The 19264-nt window shown below is 35.8% G+C and overlaps 1 protein-coding gene across 2 annotated transcripts in view; it reads right to left on the reverse strand.

The window, feature by feature from the left end:
* The window catches only part of LOC137618256 (vesicle transport protein GOT1B-like), a 34957-nt gene extending 19975 nt beyond the window's left edge, over positions 1 to 14982 (reverse strand). The window contains exons 1-4 of one of the 2 annotated variants that reach the window (XM_068348418.1): positions 14873 to 14982; positions 10828 to 10919; positions 9398 to 9576; positions 9171 to 9252 (exon numbers count right to left, since the gene is read on the reverse strand). In XM_068348418.1, coding sequence (XP_068204519.1) covers positions 9171 to 9252; positions 9398 to 9576; positions 10828 to 10919; positions 14873 to 14897 — 378 coding nt within the window. In that variant the 5' untranslated portion in view covers positions 14898 to 14982. The remainder of the gene's footprint in view (positions 1 to 9170; positions 9253 to 9397; positions 9577 to 10827; positions 10920 to 14872) is intronic. The other variant, XM_068348417.1, reaches the window with a different exon arrangement.
* Positions 14983 to 19264: the final 4282 nt, after the last annotated feature.

A 19264-nucleotide genomic window follows, 5' to 3' on the forward strand; every position in this document is an offset into this window, starting at 1 on the left:
TAAAAGCTATTACGATTGAAAAGGGCTCAACGTTGTTTAACTTCGGTTTCCAAGATAGGACCGCCTACTCTCAGGAAAGGTCGCATATAAACAAATCATTAAAATTCATTTTTATGTTTATTATAATGGAAAGTTAATCGAAGAGGCCTAATAAAGGCGGTGAGATATAAAATATATAGAGGAAAATCTATAATTAATTTATAACGTGATAAGATAATTGCTAAAAGCCTAAACACACTTCCGTCTAGGGGAAGGGTCGGCCATTTAAAAGTCAAAGAAAGTCCATACTCTCTTTGTCATAAAAAAAAAATAAATCTATCCAAAAACAAGTTCAAGATTTAAGATGAAGATAAAACACCTGCACTGCGAAAGCTCAAACCAAAATGAAGTACTTCACCAAATATGTTGAGAAAAACTCCAGGTTCTACAGCGAGTAAAAGTACGTCTTGTCGACGGAGAAGAAATTGAGTCTTTGTTTACATCGAGAGTGGTATCTGGCCGACAGTTGGCGCTGGTGGGCACACCCGCAACCTGTATAGCGATCGCTGGCGAGTTTTTACTGTTTTTTGTCTGTCGAGCAACAGAGTTGCAGCTACAGTATTATATATTCACCGGCTAAGTTAAATATTTAAAAACAAACCTTCAAATGGACTGATAAAAATTTCTTCATTCAATTGTAAAAACAGTGTTTCTACCTTTGTGGGTTATGGTTTTATGAAAAGAATACAGTGTATACTGTGTTGTAGATATTAACTATCAGATTTAACGTTCACTAACACAGAAGTCTTGCTCTGCTTTCAAGCAATACTGTACTTTGAAACTCCTTGTCAAATTCACAAACAAGAAATAAAACCACTTTTTCAAATGTGCATTTATTGATAAAAGCAATTAAGATGGAATCATTTTCATATCAGTGATAGCAATACATAACAACAGTCGGTCCTCATGTCTTTGCAGGCAGTTCATGTCAACAACAAACAACCAGCAAAAAAAAAAAGTAGAAGGAGATACCAATATATTCTATATTGCATGGATAGTTGAATGAATTTGGTTTAAATAGCACAGCATTGGGTTCAGTGAGACCATTCATTATCCAGTTTAAAACTCAGTTGTCGTCCAATGAAGTAAAACTTAAATGATGATGGACAGAAATAAGGAAACAGGAACTAAGGTAAAGAAGAAAAATATAATACATAAAGCTAAGAGCCAAAGGAACACTGTACAGACTATAGAGCATCGCGTGAGGTGTGCTGGTGGCACTACTACCCTACGAGCTTTTTGGTCAACAAGCGCCAACTATTGTACTGAATAATCCTGGGGAAACTAAATGATAATGCAGAGCAACTATCAATTAAATGGAAAATTTAATGTAGTAGATACTGTATAGGAACTGTCCCTACTTGGCTAATAGGAACTGTCCCTACTTGGCTAACGTTACTAGTTACTATTATCCTTATTACTATCGAAGCTACAACCCTAGTTGGATATGCAGGATGCTTCAAAGTCCAAGGGGTCCAACAGGGAAAATAACCCAGTCAGGAAAGGATATAAGGAAAAAATAAATATATATGCTAGGTAACAATTAAGCATGAGATACTATGTAAAAATAAATATGCCGTATATAAACTATGAAGACAGACTCTTGTTAGCTTGTTCAATATAAAAACATTCGCTGCAAATTTGAACTTTCTAAAGTTCCATTGAATTTAATTGCACAATATCTAAAGTTCCACCGAATTCAATTGCACAATCAGAAAGATCACTCCAATTGGCAAAACCAATACTATACTTATAGCATGGTAAATACATTTCATTTTAGTTCCCAAAACATTGTCTAATGTTAGATCAAGAGGTAGCTCATACTGTAAATAGTTACATTAGTTAGATAGCCACATCTGAAACAGCAGGAATCACCAGTGCAGGATGAATACCAAAGGTAATGAGAGACTAAATGAATTCCTTGTAGTTACAAAGATGGTTACAGATTGCACAGGAATGAAAACACATTGACTGAACATTTGGGGAGTGTGTATGGCCATTTTCACAACAAAACCTAGTTATATCTCGTAAGGAACTGAACACAAAACATTTTTAGATTCAAATTATTTTGAGACTTCAGAAAGTTCATTGCTATTCCAATCCAGGAAAATTCTAACTTACACCTTTTAATTCAATGTAAAACAATCTAAGCTCTCCCTACTGTTAGGCTACTTAGTGCCATACTGACAGCTAAGTGAGACAACCACCTTCGCCGGTAGAACGCATGTCGACCCTTGTTCTAATCACCCCTTCTTCTATAAGATTCTGCAATTTACCTTGATAAAAACTACCCCATCATAATCAATTTTATTGTTTATTTCTGATAATCTTCCCAAAGTTAATTACTGAATCCTACACTTAAATAATAACTGGGACAGTAGTAATAAGACCAAGGGTCAATACTAGTCAATGCATAGTAAATCCAAGCCTCTCCTCCACTATGCTGTCTTCAAAATCATCTCCATGGAAATGTTTTGTATATAATTCAAGAAATTTCTATTCCTCTTATGTCATGAGCTATCACTTTTTTCATCCTAAATTCCAATCAACGACTTCCTTGTGGGTTTCTATAACTATTCTTCAGAAGAAGGCTGTCATGGCATTCTTAGATAAAGGCCCTGGAGGGTGTCTAACCTCACAAACCAGAATCCTGGTAGATCCCCTATTCTAATAATCATAATAACAATAATTTTTTTTGTAAGACCCAGGTCTACATGGCTGAGGACTATGAACCGAGATCCTTGGCAATAATAGGCGTAGGAGGAGGAGATGATGATGACAATTTAAATAATAATAGACCAGTAGGGCCCTCTCTAGGTAAAGCATAAGTTCTGCTCAATTGTTACCCATTATCTCCTCTAAGTTGACTGTCTTTCCAAAATATCCTATATCTAAGATGTGGTCTTCTAGTCTAGTTTCCAAATATAGAAAGGCGAGGTAATTGTTTTATCAATGTGGTTTCGAGTGACATATGCCAAAAATACCAAGTCAGGTTGTATGGTGGTGTTTAATAGACTTATAAATAAGACTGTGCATTAAGATGATTACTACGGGTAATATGTAGTTTACCAAAGACAATAGTTGAAGAGTGAATCTTCTATGCAACACTGCCTTTAAATTTCTGACCAAACAATATTGTTTGTGTATGCATTTGTTTGCTGGGTACTCTACTATTCACACATTTCAAATCGAATTGGTAAAGATGTCTAGAGACTAATCTAAGATGAAAAACAAGGTCAACAAAAACTAAAAGGAAAATATGATGAAAAAACAAAAAAACAGCATGTCAACAGTCAGACATGAAAAACTTGCCTGATAATTTGTGGATCACAAATTCTAGCAACCATTTTGAGACATGGAAGTCTGGGTCAACAAAGGGCATACATGACATTGAACTTCAATAAAATATATTTCCAATAAATATTTAGGGTAGGTCATTATCGTGCAAATTTCAATTTATCGTTGATAACGGTCTTAAATTTGACAAAGAATTCAAAAGCAAAGGATATCAAAACTTATAAAGAAAGCATTCACAGCTAAATCCATGGTAACTCTCTTCTAGGGCTTGTGCAATGAAACTATTTCCTGCATAAGTATGATTTCCCTAATTACAAAAGGAATGCGGAAACGGCAGTACTACTCATGTATAAAGGCTCTTCATCTAAGTTCCCTCTGTTGAGAATATCATCCCACAAATAATGAGACAGTTACAATGTAAACAAAACTAAAAAGGACAACCAACAAATACAAAGCTGTAAAGATCATCTTTATTTTCACTTGAAACACAGAAGACTTACCTAAGACTCCAATCTCCATCAAACTTAGATAGTACAGTTTAAACCGTCATAAAATGGCATTTCATAGATCCTAAAAATTTCAATACTGTACATTTCCTTTGAGGATAAAAAGGAACTATTAAAATAACCCTTGATTTAGAATAGTGCAAAGACAAACAAATTTACATCAAAGCTAAATTAGTAATGAAAAGAATAATTTTTTTATTTTGACCGAATATTTAGAAAAGGGCGCTTCTTGTGGGCTTATTGTATATTTGCATGGCCCAAATATGATACTGGAGGGATTATTATGACCATAAAAGGGAGGCTTGTTCTAAATACACTTTATAAAAAATGCAAGCTATGGAATCCCAGAATATAGAGAATGCAGGTTAAGACTAAAAATTAAACATGTTTCATGTGACCATACAATTTTCGGCAAATACGCACCAAGTTTAGAGAATGAATCTCACGAAAATTCTGAAAGAATCCTAAAAATTTTCTGTTCATCCAATCATGATACTCTAAGAGCTGCAGTTTTACAATAAACACCCTCCCAAAACCGTATCGACGGTACTAGATATAGCAACCGACTGGCTATATAGCTATAACGGCTGAATAGACGTTAAATTCAATATTACAGTACTCTCTCACCACAGACAATACGATAACAAAATATCTATGGTTCATAAGTGCTACTGCTTCTAAAGAGTATACGGTTCCAAAGTAGGGACAAGGTCTGATCAATTTACAGTTCAAAACTACTAAACGATGGATTACGTAAATCATGCCTCAGAATGGGAAAGAAAATCGTCTCGAAGTATCATAGAAGTAAAAATTGACAGCTCCCTTAGATTGGATAAAGTTTTTTGTTTCGTTTAAAACTCGCAATCTAAAAAATGCACATCGGTCATTCCCCCCTCTGAAGTCAGTTCATCTTGGTATATAGAAAATGTATTCGGAGTTTTAATGTTATTTCCAGTTTATCTATTCCTCTGTTAGTTAGGCCACCAAACGTCAACATAAGTACGTTGCCACACGACGTCACTGCTCACTATAAAACAGTTCGCAAGTCGTGAGCTGGACAGTGCTTTTGTGACCAGAATTAATGATCATCTTTAACCTGGAACTACAGCTAAGATATTCCTTCCATAAGAAAAAACACTTAAATATCTTGAAGGGTAATATAAATTTCAGGTAAGAAACCCCTCCTAATTTCAGTATGGGTTATATGGTTTTATCTCATATTAGTGGTACAAAATTACCATGAACTGTAATCAAATTTATAGATTAAAAGTAAGAAGGAACTAACAAAATCTTTCAATTGTTGTGAATGACACAGTGGATGAGATATTGTGGGACACTGACAACGAAGACAAAGCCAACTCAGCAAATTCAGACAGTGTAAACAGCGAGACAAAAGATTTGCTTTGCAAATTTTCTTCCACGCAAGGAAGCAAGTCTCTTTAAAGTAATTTGTATTATTCATAACTGTACGGACCTGAGCCCTGTATGACTTAAACGAAGCTGGAAAGGTCGTTTAAAATTTTAATGAGGTAAAATAAATTGCCAACTGGATGGGGTGTAAACCCCGCACACATGACAGGTGGATGTCAACACTGTTGAGAATCGGTTAACTAGGTAAACGGACAGAAAAGCTAAGTCAACCAGAAGAAATAGGTATATTGAAAGGCATTCCTGGAACTGAAGAGCAGTCTACTGGAAGATGTTCTCGAACTGGAGGGCAGTACTGTATACTGGAAGCTATTCTGAAACAGCAATATACAAGATTTTCTGGATCTGGAGGCCAGTATACCAGAAGATGTTCTGGATTAACTGGGAGGCGAATGGGTTAATCGATAAAAATCACCGAAAAGAAAGAAAGCTTTGCGCCTTGCAATTATGGTCCTAATCTGTGCCGCTGGAGACCAGTATCGATAGGCCTTTCTGGACTTCTCCGATGCCATCATCTTCTCAATGCTTCCTTAAAGAATCCTTCCTCTTTAGGATACTTTCAAGTCAGTCCAGAAACAGAATAGGGCGATTAAGAGCACGTCTTTGTTTGGCAAGGATCCTTGACAATGACTGTACGAGGGAGATGTGGTTTCTCAATGCTTGTATGAGTGTTGTGACCTGACCTGAAAAGTCACCTGTTCCAATCTCTATAGTGGGAAAGAGAAGGTAGACCTTGGCATCTTGGATACTGGAGAGATTACTGTGACCATAAAAGGGAGGCTTGTTCTAAATACACTTTATCAAAAATGCAAGCTATGGAATTCCAGAATATAGAGAATGCAGGTTAAGACTAAAAATTAAACGTTTCATGTGACCGTACAATTTTCGACAAACAAGCACCAAGTTTAGAGAATAAATCTCACGAAAATTCTGAAAGAATCCTAAAAATTTTCTGTTCATCCAATCATGATACTCTAAGAGCTGCAGTTTTACAATAAACACCCTCCCAAAACCATATCGACGGTACTAGATATAGCAACCGACTGGCTATATAGCTATAACGGCTGAATAGACGTTAAATTCAATATTACAGTACTGTACTCTCACCACAGACAATACGATAACAAATTATCTATGGTTCATAAGTGCTACTGCTTCTAAAGAGTATACAGTACGGTTCTAAAGTAGGGACAAGGTCTGATCAATTTACAATTCAAAACTACTAAAAGATGGATTACGTAAATCATGCTGCAGAATGGGAAAGAAAATCGTCCTTAAGTATTATAGAAGTAAAAATTGACAGCTCCCTTAGATTGGATAAAGTTTTTTGTTTCGTTTAAAACTCGCAATATAAAAAATGCACGTCAGTCATTCCCCCCTCTAAGGTCAGTTCATATTGGTATATAGAAAATGTATTCGGAGTTTTAATGTTATTTCCAGTTTATTTATTCCTCTGTTAGTTAGGCCACCAAACGTCAACATAAGTACGTTGCCACACGACGTCACTGCTCACTATAAAACAGTTCGCAAGTCGTGAGCTGGACAGTGCTTTTGTGACCAGAGTTAATGATCATCTTTAACCTGGAACTATAGCTAAGATATTCCTTCCATAAGAAAAAACACTTAAATATCTTGAAGGGTAATATAAATTTCAGGTAAGAAACCCCTCCTAATATCAGTATGGGTTATATGGTTTTATCTCATATTAGTGGTACAAAATTACCATGAACTGTAATCAAATTAATAGATTAAAAGTAAGAAAGAATAACAAAATCTTTCAATTGTTGTGAATGACAGTGGATGAGATATTGTGGGACACTGACAACGAAGACAAAGCCAACTCAGCAAATTCAGACAGTGTAAACAGCGAGACAAAAGATTTGCTTTGCAAATTTTCTTCCACGCAAGGAAGCAAGTCTCTTTAAAGTAATTTGTATTATTCATAACTGTACGGACCTGAGCCCTGTATGACTTAAACGAAGCTGGAAAGGTCGTTTAAAATTTTAATGAGGTAAAATAAATTGCCAACTGGATGGGGTGTAAACCCCGCACACATGACAGGTGGATGTCAACACTGTTGAGAATCGGTTAACTAGGTAAACGGACAGAAAAGCTAAGTCAACCAGAAGAAATAGGTATATTGAAAGGCATTCCTGGAACTGAAGAGCAGTCTACTGGAAGATGTTCTCGAACTGGAGGGCAGTACTGTATACTGGAAGCTATTCTGAAACAGCAATATACAAGATTTTCTGGATCTGGAGGCCAGTATACCAGAAGATGTTCTGGATTAACTGGGAGGCGAATGGGTTAATCGATAAAAATCACCGAAAAGAAAGAAAGCTTTGCGCCTTGCAATTATGGTCCTAATCTGTGCCGCTGGAGACCAGTATCGATAGGCCTTTCTGGACTTCTCCGATGCCATCATCTTCTCAATGCTTCCTTAAAGAATCCTTCCTCTTTAGGATACTTTCAAGTCAGTCCAGAAACAGAATAGGGCGATTAAGAGCACGTCTTTGTTTGGCAAGGATCCTTGACAATGACTGTACGAGGGAGATGTGGTTTCTCAATGCTTGTATGAGTGTTGTGACCTGACCTGAAAAGTCACCTGTTCCAATCTCTATAGTGGGGAAGAGAAGGTAGACCTTGGCATCTTGGATACTCTCGGGAGTGAGAATTTCCCATGTCCTAGACTGGGATCTGTTGAAAGACTTTTGGTCTAGTGGCACTAGGAAGAAACTGGCAACACTATACAAGTATACCATATCCATAGAGACTTTACAGTAAAGATCACATAAAGAACAAGTGAAAGTTACGATCGCTGTGGTTCCTGATTGAGTCACACAGCTGACAACAAGGGAAATGATGATCAAGGATACTTTCCTGTGAAGACGAAACAAAGTGAAGGCGCACAATAAAGCTCGGCGCTCATGAAAGGAAAATCTAGTAGTCCATATAAGAGACAAAAAGGATCATAAGTTTCTTTTCCACCAACATAATACTGTACACTGGAAAAGGAAAAGCTGGAATGAAGCCTATGACAAAATTGTAGTGTAGTGTCCGACAAGCGCGGTGAATACAAGAAATGTGAACTGAAAAGTATTCTCAGGGGGAAGCAAACGTTCCTCATGTGACCTCTCAAGATCATACCAGGATGGAATCAACCCAGTACAGTAGGTACATTCCATGTATGTACCGTCCCTCACACATGTGAGCAGAGAGAGATCAGTATGAGGAGACCTTACCAATCAGTTGAGTGAGAGAAGATAGAACGGGTAGTGACTGCTCAAGCGGTGAAGTAGCATTCTCTCTGTGAAGCTTGTTCACGTCATAGATCGATGCCACAAGAAGGCAATACAATCTGAGACCATATGCATGGGAATCTTGCAGGTGAAACTATGTGTACCCTGTTAAAAGTTTAACTGCACATACCAGCCTAGGTAAAGTCAAACTCATATTAAAAGACAGTTTCTCAAACTCATATTAAAAGACAGTTTCTATCAGTGTAAGAACAATCTCATTTTTTTTACCTTGCAATGCTTATATTGGTTCAACACCACATTGATAAATATATCTTACAGCAAAATAAAAATTGTGTAAGTATTTCAAAAGATTGAAGAGCCCAAGCAAAGGCCCTTGCCATCACAAAAGATTACAAGAGACTTTTTAGGTTAATAATTTTGTATTTGCACTCCACTAGCTCAAAACTTGATATAGGGTCATAATTTAGGTAGAATTTTAAGGCCACTATTTTTGCACTGGTTCTATGACGACCTCATGTTCTGGGGTGTTTTTTAATGATTCAAGTGTCGTCTTATACGCCGAAATATACACTAACTAAGAGTTAAAGTCACAATATATTACTACTAATTACAAAATAAGTAATATGAAACCAGTACTTACTCCACTGATGAATGGTAAACTAAGTAGCTGCCCAATGACTGGCATTCGACGCAAAAAATTTACAGCTACGGGGAAGAACCCGCTGAAAGAGAAAAGCAAATTCTATTAGTATCTTTCGCTTCCACTGAACTGCCTAACATATGCATACCCAATCATGAACACTTATATTTTCTTTATCAGTAGACGACTACAGTATATTTGACATTGAAATATTCCCCCATACATACCTGAACAATACAACGAAACCGTAAATCTCGACACACATGCCAATCAAAGGCCACCCGAAAAGGACAGTCAAGATCCCTCCAAAGAAGGCTCCTGTCCCTTTCCATTTGTGCCGCTGAAAGAAGAAACGGAATGTGCGCTCCAAACCAACAACAAAGGCTAGACCAGCCAAAAACAAAATCTGAAAAATTAAAAGATTCAGCTGTAATAGATGCAAAATATTAAATACCAATAACAAAATACATAGAGGATATAGTAAAAACATTAAACTAAAATCAAGATGGATTTAAATGGTTTAAGAACTAGGACCAGAAGGTCCAGCATCAGGGCTTGGGAGGCTATTCAGTGCCTGAGTTAAACCGGGGGAAAAAATAACAGAAGTAGGAAGTAAAAGTTAAGAGGTTAAACAGTAAGATGGAATAAAGGAAGCGTGAATGGTGGCTAAAATGCAGGTGCAGTTAGGGACCGATGCTAAGAAGCAACGACCCTAATGTATGCCAAGTAGAAACGACCCTAAAGTATGTTAAGTAGCTATGGCCCTAATGTATGCTAAGTAGAAATGACCCTAATGTATGCTAGGTAGCAATGACCCTAATGTATGCTAAGTAGCAATGAACATAATGTATGCAAGTAGCAACGGCCCTAATGTATGCTAAGTAGTAACGACTGTAATATATGCTAAGTAGCAACAACCCTTATGTATGCTAAGTAGACCCTAATGTATATCAAGTAGCAAAGGTTCTAATGTATGCTAAGTAGCAACGACCGTAATATATGCTAAGTAGCAACGGCCCTTATGTATGCTAGGTAACAATGACCCTAATGTACTGTATGTCAAGTAGCAAAGGTCCTAATGCATGCTAAGTAGCAACTACCCTGATATAATGCCTCCGGTGTACCGCGCTAAGGGATAATATCAAGACGATCCCGAAAAAGTTCTATATGATAGAAAAGCAAGAAAACAAAAAGGTCGATGCAGTAATATGCAATAAACTACTGCACAAAAGGTCCTCAACTTACAAACTTAATTGGTTCCATGAAACTCATTGTAAGTCAATTTTTTCTTAAATTTTGGCCAAGGGTAGGCCTAAACGGAAACCCATGCCTATGCTTTCCAGCTACGAAAGTTAATAAATAGTCGAGTTTCATAGAAAATAGATATCAGGTTATTACAAATGTCATTTTCCTTTCTGTATTTAATGATACAATATTGTTTTATTACAGTATTTCTTTATCTTATTTTTGTTATTTTCAGTTGGATTTGTTGGTATCTCAATGTTTGTAAGATGAGGACCTGTATGTTGTATAAACCATAAAAACATTGTAATGCACAATTTCTCTATTAAAATCAATGTCTTAAAAATTCAACCCTTTACTTTATTCTTTTATACAGTAATTTCATTGGTTTAATTTGTTACAAGATGACACTTACGTTTCCTATTGCCAAGAGACCTTTATCGAAAAAAAGAATTACTCCAAGGAAGATAAACGTCACTCCAAAGGCTGCAAACCCCACCCCAATTTCTGAAAAGCAAATAAGAGAAATTATTGAAATATCAATCATTCAATTCAGGGGGAGTAGTTTGCAAAAAAAAAAAAAAAAAAATGACAACAGTAACCAACCACATGAATTTTTTTTTCAAACAATATAGTGATTTTTATAAAAGCATAACTTTAAAATCCTAAATTTCTAGAGTAGATCTAGTACAGTCACTCGCATGTGATCCCTATCAATTAGTCTTCCTCAAATTCTTTGGTAAAACCATCTCAATAAATCATTGAAGAATCCTTCTTCCCCTTGGAAACCCAGCATCAAATGGAGAAGAGCCTTAATCCAGGATGTGGCATCTTTGTGCTTTTAAGAGAGCCGGCATTGGATTTGAGAAGTTACCTGTTCCAGCCCTTAACTTATGACACAGTAGGAAAATCTTGCCGTCTAGTAAAATTCAAATTAGTGATCGGTCTCTGAATGTGGGAAGATCTAGGTTGATGAGCAGTATTAACACTCAGGCCGATCTTGAGTGACTGTCGCAGAAGTGTCTTAGGAACGTCCTGAAGCAAGAGAGAGAATAAGTAGCCGCCCACGTCTTGAGTAACAGTGCTAGTACTGAGTCTCGTTAGGTTTTAATACAACACTACTTCTCCCACAAAACCATGCAGACACTGTGAAATCAGTTGTCCTGTGATTTAGTGACGTCTTCCTCCTCCTCCTTGGGGCGGTATGAGCGCTGGGAAGGAGCAGATAACAGAAACGGGTGTACTAACTACCTGGTGACTTGATAACAATTATCTGAAGAGCTAGCTTAATTCCTACCACGTGGTTCCTGATCGCATGATTCCCACTTGCTGCTGCTGATCGCATGATTCCCACTTGCTGCTGCTGATCGCATGATTCCTGATTGCAGCTGAGATCTTATGGTTCCCAATCATGGCTGAGACTGTTTGGTTCTTAACCACGGCTACCTATTATATGGTTCCCAATGTCAGCCGATCTTGTGGGAATTGATCATGAAGACTATGAGAGAGGAGGCTTGTCTTGCCTGTGGAGAACATAATCGGAACATTCCCACGAAGAGAAATAGCACAGTATGAGAAACCTCTGCACTTCTCTATGGAAAATCTAATAGATGGTGTCTCCCAGAAGGGAGTACAATCTACTTCACAATTTTGTGCAATTTCATTTATTTGTGTAATTGATTACATTACAGTACATTCAATGCACTGTTCAGGATATAGATATTGTTGCTCATCTGAAAGTAAAATATAGCACTGAAATAATGCCCTAGATGGATAGTGAACGGAGTACATCCATGTACAGCCACAATGTTCATAGTCAGATATGGATAAAGCATAAGATGAGTAGAAAAAATGGTTAACATATGATACTCTAATTACTAGCGAAACTGGAATTCGCAATGAGAAATGGACGAGTGCTGGTTAGTTTGGAAAAATAAATTACATATTGGTTGATTAAAATGTGAAGTCTATTTCTCACCCCTAGTTCATTGTTTACATTTAGAAGACTGATGACGAGTTGCGTTGCTTGCATTAGCTTTGCCAACTGTTCTATTTTTTGAGTAACGTAATCCTTAACTGGTTTTTTTAACCAATTACGACCTTCCAAATATTTATGAACAGGTTCCCAGATGTTGTTCCACAACAGCCATCTTTTTACACATTCCCCTTCAATTTCAAATTCACCACCTTCATGTAAAGACATCTCCAAGAAGGAAGCATAATCTATTTTGAAATTTAGTGTAATTTCATCTATGCCAGGATTTTATTATGATGAAAACGCTCTCAGTTCGTATATCTATTGCTGCACATATGAAAGTAAAAGATATCCCAGAAATAATGACCTACGGGGCTTGCGAGTGCAGCTCAAGCATGCACCACTTGCAAGAACTGAGGAGCAATGTAATGTAAATTTTGCAAGGGCAGTGAGCAACGGCTCAGGAAAATCTATTAGATGGACGTGAAGTGAATCTTGGGATAATTCTAATTATGATACTTTCATTTTCAGCAACTTACATGAGCCATATATTTTTCCAACTGGTTATCTTGTGTTTATTTTGCATATATGATCATTATTATTGCTGCAAATCACTCGTTTTTAGCATTTCCTCACGCAAAAAAACCACGGTTTCCCACAGGGGTCCCCCATAATTGTCCTTATATAAGGGGGTCCAAAAACACAAAAACGGGTACTTTGCCTCAATAATCTTGGTCAGAAATGCATAAAACAGAAGATAGTACAAAAAATATATGGTTCATGTATTTGGCTAGAAATTAAAGTATCATATTTACCAGAAAAATATATGGTTTACGTATTTGGCTAGATATCAAAGTATCATATACTTACCAAATAGTGGTTTGATTTCCTCACCAAAAACCAGTTTTCCCTTGGGAACTCCCATAATTGTTTTATGTAAGTGGTTTGCACCAACAATAATAGTCAAATGCATAAAACACAAGATAAGAGTTAGAAAAACACATGGTTCATATATATTATGATAAATTGAAGTATCACACATTGTTCTTTGGGTCAAGACAAGTTCTTTGGCTTTAAAAACCGGAATAATATAATTATAGGGGTTTTGAACATTTCTGATGTTTAAACTGGTGGAAAATGACCAATTTGAGCTATGTTACTCCAGATTCAAAAACAGACAAAAAGAACTAAGGGAGCTTTTGTACTGTAGTTTGCTAGGACAGAGTGAAAAACCACATTTTACAAACACAAGAACATCCCCTAACCTAACCTAGGAGCCTTATCCTTAGACTGCCGTATTCTTAACTTACCCTGTCCCAACAAACTACATTCACCCCGAACTAAAAATTGGAAGGGGAAATAAACTATGAAATAAGCGAAGTTACACTCGTGTAACCAAAAAACATCTCAATAAACTAGGGGGGCCGATGATGGTAAGTAAACCAGTTACTATGCTAATTTTACTAAGAAGAAGCAAGCTGTGGCAAGGAGCTACCTGTGGCAGAGTTCAAAATAAGCTTAGGAAAATTTAGCGCGGTAAGCTATGCAATTTCTTTTATAATCAGGATTAATAGAGCCCAGCAATTCATATTGATGGGTTTAAGCAAATGTATTAGTAATGATTAATTGAAATATAATGATTAAAATTGTTTAAGGAACATTGTGTTAATGTAAAATAAAATCCAGGAAGGGGGGAGGGGGTAGTTAGGTTAAGGCGTACCGTCGTTGGTTAGGTTATGGTTTCGATACAGATAGGATACATCAGAGTTGAATGGGACAATAGTTTCTGTCCATTACACCTGCAGTCGATTTTTTTCTAGCGAGGCAGATTTGCACCAACTCGCAGTGGTGCCCTTTTAGCTCAAAAGCAAGCTGCTATCTGATTGGTTAGAATTATCTTGTCCAGCCAATCAGCGATCAGGAAACTTCTCCGAGCTAAAAATGCAACCCTGCGAATCGGTGCAATTCAGCCTCGCAAAAAAAAATTGACTATAGACATAGGTTAGCCATTCCGTAACCCATGATTGATTAAACAGAATATATTAGCAATACCTAACAGAAGTTAAGGATGAATCATCCCAGTAAATGTTACTCAACCGGTAATATATACGCATACATTTCACATGAGAGGTGTACCGTAAGCATAGGGCCATAATGTACCAGTTTCGACAGCATAGGGTGTGTCAACAAGTGTCACTTATGGATAAGGTAACTTTGCCGTTATTGGTGAAATGAGTAAGTCATTACAATTAAATATATGCTTAATGTGGTTAATAAGATCGAAAGATAACATTTATAACATGATGAATGTTAATAAGAGCTCCAGGCTAGGATGTCAACATAAGCTTAGCGTATGCGAGGCCCAGTTAAATACTTGCTTACAAACAACGTTTTCACATATTTAACTACCTTTTTAACCACTGTTTATTATTAACCTGCAAAGAAACGTTAATAGCGTATTATATCTTATTTAAATAATGCTTACTTTGCGTGTCGGTAATCTGAATCATGATAATAGACGGTCTGTCACTTGCTTCCACGACGACATGTTTTGAATACACAAGGTGACAATGCAACCCTTCAGGATGATAACATTTAAGGAAATAGTAAGGGTTCTCCTCTCTGTATGAGGGTTAAAGGTTAAAGCTTCGTCTTGTTTTGTATTTTTAGATTTTTATAACATGAACAATAGTTTAACAAAATTTGTATTGGAATCAGGACAAGAGATAGGTAGAAAATTTCCCAAAGAAGGTGAAGGAAAACTATCAGGAAACACCAAGAATCTGATAACGAATAGATTAGAAATGAAAGTAAAATTAAAGAGAGATGAAATATAATTAGTAAAACTATCCAATACAATAAACAAACTGAAAACCCAAGATATTCGTAAACACATTCGGACTAAAATTAAGGAAACACTAAAGAAAGGAAGAAACATCAAATTGATCAAAAGACGACTTGGATCTGGGTGCCAACAGATGTTTTGCATCAAAGGATGAAAATGGAAATATTGTCAACAATAGAATTGGTGTGATAACAATTGCAGAGGATTTCTATACTATGAGTATTTTTATTTATTAATTTAGTAGAATTCTTTATTATTGTATTTTTTTATAGGAAACCTATATATTCGTCTCCTATCTTATTTCCTACATGTGGGTATTTAATTTTTGAGGTTGCACGTAGGCGTAGAGTCAAGAAAATAGTATTGGTTCTCCCATGTGATAATTAAATTCATTAACGTATAATGCTTTACCTAATTTTATATAATATATATAAGAAAATAATTGATCAATAATTTACGGTTCATTTAAGGTATAGAGATTCACGCTGATTCCATATAAAAATTCCACTCTCATTTTTTTTTCAAGATTTAGCTCTTGGGCAATCAACCTTAGGTCATTGACATCACCCGAGGTTGATCGTGGCAAAGAGCCATATCATCTTTTTCTATCATCCAGCTTATCATATAATATATATAACTGATCAACTAATTTAGCTCGAGATAAGATAATTTGCAAGGCTTGACGGGTTATTTGTTTCGTTTAAAAAGACCTGGAAAAAAATGCAATTGTGTTTTATAATCATACGCATTTTTATTCTTAATAAGTATGTATGTATATGTATAAGTAATGAATAAATTATTATTATTATTATTATTATTATTATTATTATTATTATTATTATTATTATTATTGTTGTTGTTGTTGTTGTTGTTGTTGTTGTTGTTGTTGTTGTTACGATCTAAGCTACGACCTTAGTTGGAAAAGATGAAACTATGTATATGAGAAAGCAATTTTAAAAGTTAAAAGTGAAAAAAATACTTTGAGGTCTCTGTGAATATTCCTATAAATCATGTATAGCCTATAGTTTCTATAAATATATACGGGAATGGTACATTAGAATATATATTGATTCTATTAAGTAAGACAGAAAAGGTAAAACTAAAATATAGGAGGAAATCACTGGGGTATGTTGAGGCAGGATACTACTGTATGTATGGACCTGATGTGCTTTAAAATTATTAATAGAACTAACGATAATCTTAAAGAAAAAAAAAGTAGGTCTATAACTTGCATGTATAAAATGTAAATGAATTCATAAACGAGACTGATCTTCAGATATTTTATATCCATTAATATTCATTAATTATCATATAGTTATCTATTTCCTTATTTCCTTTCCTTTCCTTACTGGGCTATTTTTTTCCTTGTTGGAACCTTTGGCTTATAGCATCCTGCTTATCCAACTCGGTTTGTAGCCTAGCTAATAATAATAATAATAATAATAATAATAATAATAATAATAATAATAATAATAATAATAATAATAATAATAATAAAGGTCTTATAGTATAATATGTTGGCATCTACACGCCTAACAGATCGACTGCTTAAAGTCAAAAAGTATTTAGTGATACACTACTAGATGTTGGATTTACTCTCCCCAGTAGGTTGCATTAGATCGGGTAGACTTGGTGTGTGTGTGTGTGCGTGTGTGTGTGTGTCATTCGCACAATGATTGGTATACTAATCATAAGTAGTTGCCATGTACTGTCAGACAGCAATTGCCAATTTACCTAAATGTAATATAATTATGATTTGGCCATTATGATTGTTATCACCATGTATGATTTCTTATTGAAATGTCAGTCAGTAGGATATATGTATGTTAATATTCATATGAATTCTTCATGTATGGTTTGAAGAAAATGGATATTCTTAAGAAGTAAATGTAACAAGCTACTCTGCATGATAGATAGGATAAGAGGAAAAATAAAACACTATAAATACTAATTACAAATATTATTCGAAGCAAAATTCAATTTAAAATGCAATGAATAATCTTCTTGGGTAAAATGTTTACCAGAATACTTCTAAACAATCATGTCTTTGTGGATCTTCAGGAAAAATATCTTAGCTCTTCCTCCAGCGGACCATAAGGTCATTTAGGGAAACAGAAATTCCCTTATCTTTGTCATTGTCTCTGATTATAGTAACTGAACATGCAGTGTAGGTACCAGGGTTATCATTGCTAGGTAGGTAGGAATTAGAACGAACTGCACAGCAGGTCACCCACGGCCTCTTGCCCCAAGGCAGGCCATAGTATCATTGCTCTCTCCTCTGCACTATGATTGTGGGCATACTACTACATATATGTGTTCAAACTTTAAAGGTAATTGCCTTAGTTTGAGGTAATTTTCATGATTGTAAGGTAATTTTTAAGGTAATTGTAAGGTCATTTCTGTTTTACTAGCTTCAAATTTAAGGAAATTGAATTTTTTAAGGTAATCTAAGGTAAAAAAGAACAGCATTTAAGGTAATGGCCACACGCTCAAGTTTAAACCCTGTAAATGCAAATCTTCCATACTTTTATTTCTAACTTCTAAAGCCTGTCTAATTTATCGATTAACTTCTTGGGTTGGCAATTCTAATTTCTCTAATTCTATGCTACTGCTTCTAAATATTCTCAATTATCTACGGCTAAACAAATGCTCTTCTGTATATTTTGTCTCTGCATAAGTTTGTGTGTGGATTTCAGAATGTAGCTTTACTTGTATGATTTCAATAACCTATTTTTCTTTAACTTCCTACATTTTATGGTAACAAAAACTCTCACTGATCTGTCCCATGATTAAGGTTGACAGTTGATAAAAAAAGCTTGCATACAGGATACCTGGTCTAGTAAGTAGGCCTATAAGCCTAGATGTGTGATAGAATTTTTTAAGCACTGTGCATGATGCTTAAGAGTTGTGTCCCACTGTTTATTTAGTTTTAATCTTTTTTTTATAGAACATACCCAACCTGTAATACAGCCAAAATTGCAACCCTAAAACTTCTATAGTTTAATTTGCTGGTTTAAAGTTTATTAATGAATGTCAAAGCCCCAGTCCCCTCGCCACCCAAGCTAGAACCAGGGAGGGCCAGCCAATGGCTGCTGATGACTCAGCAGGTAGATCTCTAGGGCCCTATAGTCCATTTCTTTTAGCGATGCATATTTGCACCGGCTCACAGCGGTGCCCTTTTAGCTCGGAAAAGTTTCCGGATCGCTTGATTGGTTGGACGAGATAATTCCAACCAATCAGCGATCAGGAAACTTTTCCAAGCTAGAAGGGCACCGCTGCGAGTCGGTGCAAATATGCATCGCTAAAAGAAATGGACTATAGGCTCCCCAAAACCTATCCTGAATTCCTAACTCACAAGGATAGTGAGGTTGCAGACACTACTAGAAACTATCGACCTTGAGCGGGACTAGAACTCCCATCCATCAGAATGCCAGCCAGGGATGTTTCCATCAAGAATTGTATTTCTTATTTTGTTTTAATTATGTTTTAGGGTTTTAAATAAAGCATTAATTATTATCTTTTATCATTATTATTTAATTATTAATATCTTATGGCCATAATCCCTTGCTTGAGGGTAAACTTGAGCACACTATTCTATATTACTTCTCTTCCTCTTGTTTTGTTTAAGTTTTTATAGTTTATATTAGAAATATCTATTTTAATGTTGTTACTGTTCTTAAAATATTTTATTTTTCCTTGTTTCCTATCCTCACTAGGCTATTTTCCCTGTTAGAGCCCCTGAGCTTATAGCATCCTGCTCTTCCACTTTTCCAACTAGGGTTGTAGCTTAGCAAGTAATAATAATAATAATAATAATAATAATAATAATAATAATAATAATAATAATAATAATAATAAACTGACTTTTGTACTTAGCAAACAGCAGAGAAGTAGGATTTTAAGAATACCACCTCTCTCTCTCTCTCTCTCTCTCTCTCTCTCTCTCTCTCTCTCTCTCTCTCTCTCCTAGAGACTCAATATTTGTAGGGTTTCTCACGTAGAGCACTTTTCTTTCCCTTGCGTGTGTGTGCT

The sequence above is a fragment of the Palaemon carinicauda genome, chromosome 24, assembly GCF_036898095.1.
Source record: "Palaemon carinicauda isolate YSFRI2023 chromosome 24, ASM3689809v2, whole genome shotgun sequence".
NCBI lineage: Eukaryota > Metazoa > Arthropoda > Malacostraca > Decapoda > Palaemonidae > Palaemon > Palaemon carinicauda.